Raw genomic sequence first — 7,532 nt, 5'->3', positions numbered from 1 at the left:
TCTGTGTGTGTACATACATCAGTGGGTGCGCCTTTCACAAAGCAAACTACAGCCTTCAAACTATTGCAATCTACACTCTATTTACAAACTAACAGGTGTGTGTGTGTGCGTGCGTGCATATATTCTGTGGGTGCGCCTGTGTGCGGTTGTGATACAATAGAGCAGGGGTGGGCAACTAATTTACCCAAGGGGCCACATGAGAAACTGGGACTGTTGAGGAGGGCCAGACCCAAAATGCCAAACTCAAGTCTGAACTCAGTTCTGTTCAATAATATTCTGTTCTTGTACAACATTAAGTAAATCATATGGTTTTGGTTACTACTAGTAAGAGTAGAGATGCAAATGTGAGGGAGACCAAGTAAAAACGGCAATATGTCATATGGCCTACACTAATCCTCATTCTCAAAAGCAACTTTTTGACAATGACTTGTTGTATATTTCAGTATACAAAGACTGGTAAAAAAGCTGAACAATAACATATCTATAAGGCTAGGTCATGAAAATGTGATTGAGTCAGTAGTACAAACATGGCCCTGTGCCACCATTATTTCAAGCAATATTTCAAAGACCATCATTTAAATGAACTCTAATTATGAAAATGTGGAGCAGAAAATAGTAGGCTATGGTCAGTAGTTTCACAAAGAAGCCTATTTTGAGAATTAAGGCGTTTTTGCTTTTGTTTGCTTTAACTTCATACAAAAGACTGTGATTGGTCAACTCACCCAGTGTGTTCAGCCGGCTGCTTCAAGCAACCTGTGGGTAGTACTAGTTCGCTAACATACTTTAGTTACAATGTTATACCGATTGTAAACTGTCCATCTGTCAGTACCATTTTGAAATCAACATTTCCTATCGCCACCAAGCAGCCACAGCATTCTGACTACCGTTGCGGTGGTGAGTGAAGCAGAGGGTTTCTGTGACGATGTATTTTAATCGACGCAAAACTTTATTTACCAGCACATCAGTGAGGGTGTTTACGTCGCATGCATCCACGGACAGACGTATGGGCGTAAAAAATAGCACTCACTTTCAAAATAAAACAACGATGGTGATTTGCGTGCATTATCTCTATAGGCGCTTGACTGCTGTTTTTTCATACAGCAGTCGTCCTTACGCGGGCCGGTCAGGGAAAGCCGTATGTTGCCCATGTATGTTCTACAGTCTATGCTAACTACCAACTAGACTCGACGTCACTGCGCGAGCACTCGGAAGGAGGAAAGACTCAAATATGCAGCAGGGGATATCCGTGTCACTTGGATGAAGCCTGAAATTGTGGGTGTCACGTTAGGTCTAAACGCGATAAAGATTTGTTGTAGCATCGTGCAAAACTGAATTTATACATTTGTGGCACTGAGAATTAGAAAAAATAATACTCAATGTGCGAAATTTAAGACCTGCAAACAAAATTCAATACCTTTTCAAGGCCTTAATTTTCGTAGTGAATTTAAGACTTTTTCAAGTTTTTAAGACATCGCGGGTACCCTGTTGAATGTATAAAGAAACAAGGTCTAGCACTGAGGGAACCAACACATTTGAAATAAGCAAAACTCAAGGGAGACACTCACCCAGCCAATTAAACCTGGACGCATTTCACAGAAGAATTTCACATCGAAGCTCCTGATTCGTGGGTTCAGCTCCCGGCCCATGAAGAAGTCGTGAAACAAATATCCTATGGAATAAATTGCAGAAACTTCAACCTATGACATTAGTGTCACCTCACAGTTGCAACATCTAAAGTACTCAAATCAAAATCATGAGAACGTTGTTTTGCAAATCAGACAGCTGAATTAAAGGGGCAGAGTTATAATATGAATAGTCGGCTACAATCTTCATAAAGTGTGCCGTTTAATGTAGATTAATTCAACGATTACAGTGAGATTAATCTAGATAAAAAAATAAATAATAATCTATGCCCCCCACCACTAGTTTTATTCAATAGACACTGGCGCATCATGATGTATTTACATTGTGCATATGTGTACCAATGCTGATCACTCTGAATAGTTCACATCATTGGTAGAATTTATACCACAACAAGACTGAAGAAATTTTACAGGGAACAAGTTTCCAACATGCTTTCCACGATGGGTTTAGACGAGGGAGAAGATGACAATAAGCCTTTTTAATGGGCATCCAGGCAGCATGGATTCTTCTATTTAAAGGGTTAGATTGTGTCATGCAAGTAAGTATCTGTATTTTGATTGCACACTGAAATGAGCATGCATTAGAGCTTTAACGATTTTGCAGTTATACCTTTTGGTTAATACTGCCTACAGTTTCAGTGACCACAAATTGTGAGTTTTCGTATCGATACAAGAAAAATACACAAAAGAGACTGAACAACAGTTAATTCTGCTGAGCTGCACTCACCAGAGTTCCCACTAGAAGCCCGCTCTTCCTCAGAGAGATGGCGTGAGCGAGTGTAAAGATAAATACTCAGAAGAACAGACATCATCAATGCTGATGAATAGAACTGGAGAAAATGAGTATGAATGTAAGTGAGGTCCACCTCCTGTTGCACAGCAATGCCAACAGACACACCAGTGATGAGCAGTGCATAGAGGCCTGTGAAGATACAGATAAAGGCTTGGTTAATTAAGTAAAACACACAAGAACATTTGGATAGACATCTTAAAAGTAGCCTACAAGTAGGGATGTCACAATTAGAGATGTTGGTGGTACAATAATTACCTGAAGAATAATCATGATTTCACAATTATTACAATTATTTTGTGTGATTTTTCACAACAGCACTAATGTATAAAATCACACAAAGACATTCTTTAGAGGTTTTGATATGTAAAGGTTATTTACTGCTGTAAGTTTCACAGTAAGAGACTGCATAGTAATAAAACTATCACTCTGCTTTGTAAACTAGTGAAAAGCTCTAGTCTCTCCTGATAATTTAACACACCATTAGAAAATGTTCTAATATTTCCAGTTTGTGCATTCTTTTAACATTTGTTTTGGAGGTAGATAATGGAAACATGGAATAGGCTAGATAGACACTGAATTGAGCATCTAGAGAACATCCTAAATTTTGCCACACACACACACACACACACACGGCTAAATGTCATGTTTCTATTTCATATAGTTTGAATTCATATAAAGATTATATATTTTATTAATGATTTATAGTATTTTATGATGTGCGTAATTGCTAGTAGGTAAGAATATTTAGTCATTTGAATACATCATATTGACTTTAAACTATTACACTTAGGCATATCATTAATTTGATGATTAATTTGATCATTAATTGTGTAGGTCTAATGGAATGCACATTTGTGGTGTTAAGGTCTAATGGAGTTCCTGTCACTTAAAGGAATTACGTGAAAGTAATTAGCTTTCAGTCTAACAGTTTTAGGCTAATGCGCAATGTACATAGGGATATGTGGATGCATTTCATTCATTCAAAAATAACAAGTTGAAGGAAATCTTTCTGGGATCATAGAAGAGATAAGTACTGGGTACTGTTGCATAGCCTGATTACCATCGACTTTCAAAGGCTCTGCGAGACTTTAGTCTGACCAAGAGCCTGTGCTAACACGGTTTCTCCAAGCGCTGGTTAACCCGCCTCCTTTAAGTGCCTCAATTTGCTACTGGTCGATGTCAGAAAGCGGTTTGCCGAGTTTAAACCAATAACAACACTCTTTCCTCTGCCTTGAACACGCCTCTACCCAGAGCCGTTGGAGCTGCTCAAAGTTGATTGGTTCTCGACCAAAGGGGGCAGTTCCGCAGTTTTCGGGAACTCAGAAATCCTTCCCGATTAGCAGTTGACCAGACCAGCGACAGCAAAAGCCGAAGGTGTTACGTCACTGGGAGGGCGTGCCAGGCTAACTGTTGCAAATATCCGATCAAATGTGAGAAGGTACCCAACCCTAATACTTTCGCATACAGATCAATCTGAAACAGCATTTTCTATAGAAAACCAGAAAAAAATTAAGCTCACCATTAACCCTATAATTCAGTTTCTTCCCAGTCTTCAAAGGCATTCCATCCACAACCTGTAAGAATATCATATGAACATGTATTACTTCTCTCACTGGACATCATGACAACAATTATAATTTTGACCCATCAGGATTTTTTTAAGTGTGAAAGTGCACAATTCTTGTGAATTATCCAGCTAATTTTCCACACCACATGTTAGATGACTTTTTAGGCAAAAGTTTCAGGGAATCAAATTAAATTTCTTACAGTTAGACACCCCCATGCAAAACCACTGGCCTGCTGTTACTCTATTCTACCTGCATGACTACACATTATTAGTTTGCTGAGATTAAGCAACTGCCCTGTTTTCAGAGAGGCTGAGAGCTGTAACAGTTATGTGTGCCTATGGCACGGATTACCTTCCCCAATGGCAGCATATACAGCAAAGCTTGAAAAAACAGCCAGAGGATGACCAGGCCAAACACTTGCCAGTCCCACAGAACCTCAGCAGAGGGAAAGCTGGCAGGCAGCGTCAGTAGACTGGTATCTTTAAGGGAAACTTGAAGAAGGAGAAGTAGCACTACAGACGGCAGGAACAGTAGCATGCCAAATGTGCCTACAAAGACAAAAACAAAATAACCTTCATATTTTTGTATTTGTACACATGCATTTCATCGCTCACTACCTTTATACTCAGAACTATGATGTTGTAAGACAAAAGTTAAAAGGGTTGCTAGAATGGATGTACAGAGTATTTGACCTTGTTCTGTGATGTTAACACCGAAGGTGTGCAACTTAGGTCAGTGGCAATTCAGTTTACTGTGTAAAAACTTAAGTCTAGGTTCAAATAATCTAAATTTTCCACAGAATACACCCTCGCACACAGCATATCACATGAACAAGTGATATAAAGCATGACATAAGACATATGCAAATATAATTAGGCATTAGGCATTAATAGATCATGACCTTTACATTACAATTAGATTAACTAGCTGAACAACACAGTTGGCCACTTCTGCATGATTTCATGGAGAGGATTGGGGATTGACTGCTTCTAGCACCACTGCCGTGAAAAAATTCTAGAACAAACACTGCTGAGATATTTGTGTAAGGCTGAAGACAAATTTGGTGAAGATCGGACAAAATGTGTGACCTGTGAAAACGTAACTGTTTTTGATGAAATAATATGGCGGTCAGATCAACTACATTGACGTCACGTGTTGGCCTTAAGACCTCCAGTAGTACTACCAGACACAAGTTTCAGTTTCAAACAAATCAACAGTTACAAGCCAAAATGTAATTTTCCTAATTGCAGCTTCCCCTAGGGGTCAAAGGTCACCAAATGTGTTAAGCGTTCTCCTTGTGAGGTTGGAAGTCAATATACGAAGTTTGGGTTTTGACTTCGCTGCTTGGCCCCCAATTAGGAGACTTCAAAAGGAAGGGTTACCAATAATTGTGCTGATGGGGCTTGACTAAAGGTCAGAGTTACATTTTCATGGTGTGAGATGAAGCCAATTCTTCAAAAGATTAAAGTCTTACAGCATTTCATCTTTACCAGAAGTACCAATAATTGTGAAGGGTACTGTAAAACAATAAATAATTCATATTTGAAGCATTTGCTTCCTTTTTGAAGTATTGAGTGTACACAATCCTACCAATCCTGCCACCAAACTCCAGCTCCTCAGTTTTCAATGATGCAGATGGCAATGTTGTAGAGCCTTCGTCCACCTTCTTCACCTCCTCAGCCTGCTTGGGGTCACCATCCTTACGACGACGCAGATTGTAACGCCCACTGCGCCGCTGCTCAGTCTCTACATTTGGCTTTTGAGAGGAACAGTCGAATTTAAAATGAGATGGCTGGCTGTCAATTGCTGTCAACTTCATATTTAAAAGATGGAAAACTGAGTGAATGAGGGCTTAAGGTTAATCTAAAATGGGTGAATTATGTGCCATAGCTCTAGGTTTTTACCAAAAACAACCCTGAATAGACAACACATTTGAGCTTTTTGGGAATGTCAGCTTTCTAGAGTGGACCACATAATACACGCAGAGATACATGACTATGAAAGGGCCTGTTGGCTTTACCCTTGTCAGCTTGGCCTTTGTACAAAGAGGCACAAGCACACAAATGCCTTGTGTAAAAGCTAATGCTAAGTCACTGACAACAAAGTAGCAAACTAAATATAACATGACTGTGCTCCCCATTTTCCATCATCACTGTTGAAGTCTCTTAGACAAGCTACACGCACGTGGCAATAAACGGACTGCAAACTTTTCAGAAATTCGAGAGAGAACGGCAGTCAATACTCCTTTCAGTTGTCATTTGTAGCGCTCAGGCATGCAAAATGGTCAGGGGTGAAAAAGGTGAGAAGAGTGCGCGACTCTTCCCCCCCCCCCACACACACACACCTCTGGAAGATTTTTGTCCTTTTTTTTTCAAAGTGCGAGGGACCCACTTTCTTTCTTTTTCTCTCTCGCTCCTGCTGATCAGACACGTTTTAAATGCGGCTCTGGAAACACCTCAAGATGCGTTAGCATCTGCGCATGATTTTTAAAGTCAGTTGTAAATGCAATTCACCTTGACCTCCCTAAATATTTTCTCATCGGATCTGCACGAATCATGTAAGTCATCTATTTTTTATTCAAAACGGCGAATTTTGCCGAAAGGTGAGGAGTTTGCATGCCTGAGCGCTGTGGCGCAGCAGGCTACAGGGCTCATACCACATACGGGTCTGAGTGCCCACGGGGACCCAGGTTTGAGTCCGGCCTGCGGTCATTTCCCAGTCCCACCCCATCTCTCTCTCCCACTTACTTCCTGTCTTACCCTACACCGTCCTATATAAATAAAGGCAAAAAAGCCCCAAAAAATATACTATAAAAAATATAAAAAAGAGGCATCCTAACCTCCAAAAGTCTAGAAGTCTGCAAAAGAACATTGATCATTTAACAGCAAAGCTGTAAACAAGTTCATCAACATCCTGATCACTGTGAGGAATTAAGTTGTTACAAGATTCAGGTCCTACTTAGACCACTTACAAGCACTTGTAATGTTCCGAGGCATAAAATTACCCATTCCCTCTCCACAAACACACATTCGCTGAATGTAGGAAATTCAGTGGATAGATCCATGCATTCAGACGTCAAAGACGGCGCTGTAGAGTATTTTGCATTTGTCCCTAGCGCCCACCGGTATTTCAAAATGGCGCGTGTAAATGCAGGGTCGGGTCTGAGCTATGCATATTTAAATGAGGACTTCTGAGCCAATAGGAATGCTTCGAATTGGTGGTAGTGGTAATTAAACATGAATGGGAAATGTTGATTTTGGTAACAAACATTGGAAATCTTACACAATGCCCCTTAAATATGAGTAAATGGTGAGGACTGTCAAAACGTGTTAGCTCACCTCATTGGTATCCTCTTTTTCATACTTGTTGTTGCTATTATTTTCAGTTGGAGGCACCTGAAAGGATTGCATATATGGGCCCAGGGATCCAGATGTGAAAATTATGACATTAAGGCTATGAACAATAGTGAGGAAAGACATTCATTCAAAATAAGATGGGCCCTAATTTGAATGATGGGCAAATCCAGTG

The 7,532-nt window shown here is 40.1% G+C and overlaps 1 protein-coding gene across 1 annotated transcript in view; it reads right to left on the bottom strand.

The window, feature by feature from the left end:
• lbr (lamin B receptor) overlaps nt 1-7,532 on the bottom strand; it is a gene marked incomplete in the record, with an annotated part of 40,253 nt that overhangs the window by 6,492 nt on the left and 26,229 nt on the right. The window contains 6 exon segments of the mRNA XM_062550923.1: nt 1,566-1,669; nt 2,371-2,565; nt 3,956-4,010; nt 4,356-4,552; nt 5,595-5,760; nt 7,343-7,399. Coding sequence (XP_062406907.1) covers nt 1,566-1,669; nt 2,371-2,565; nt 3,956-4,010; nt 4,356-4,552; nt 5,595-5,760; nt 7,343-7,399 — 774 coding nt within the window.

This window comes from Sardina pilchardus, chromosome 12, assembly GCF_963854185.1.
Source record: "Sardina pilchardus chromosome 12, fSarPil1.1, whole genome shotgun sequence".
NCBI classification, from domain to species: Eukaryota; Metazoa; Chordata; class Actinopteri; order Clupeiformes; family Clupeidae; genus Sardina; species Sardina pilchardus.
The sequence above is the reverse complement of the archived record's forward strand: the minus strand, read 5'-3'. Positions and strand labels throughout refer to the sequence as shown.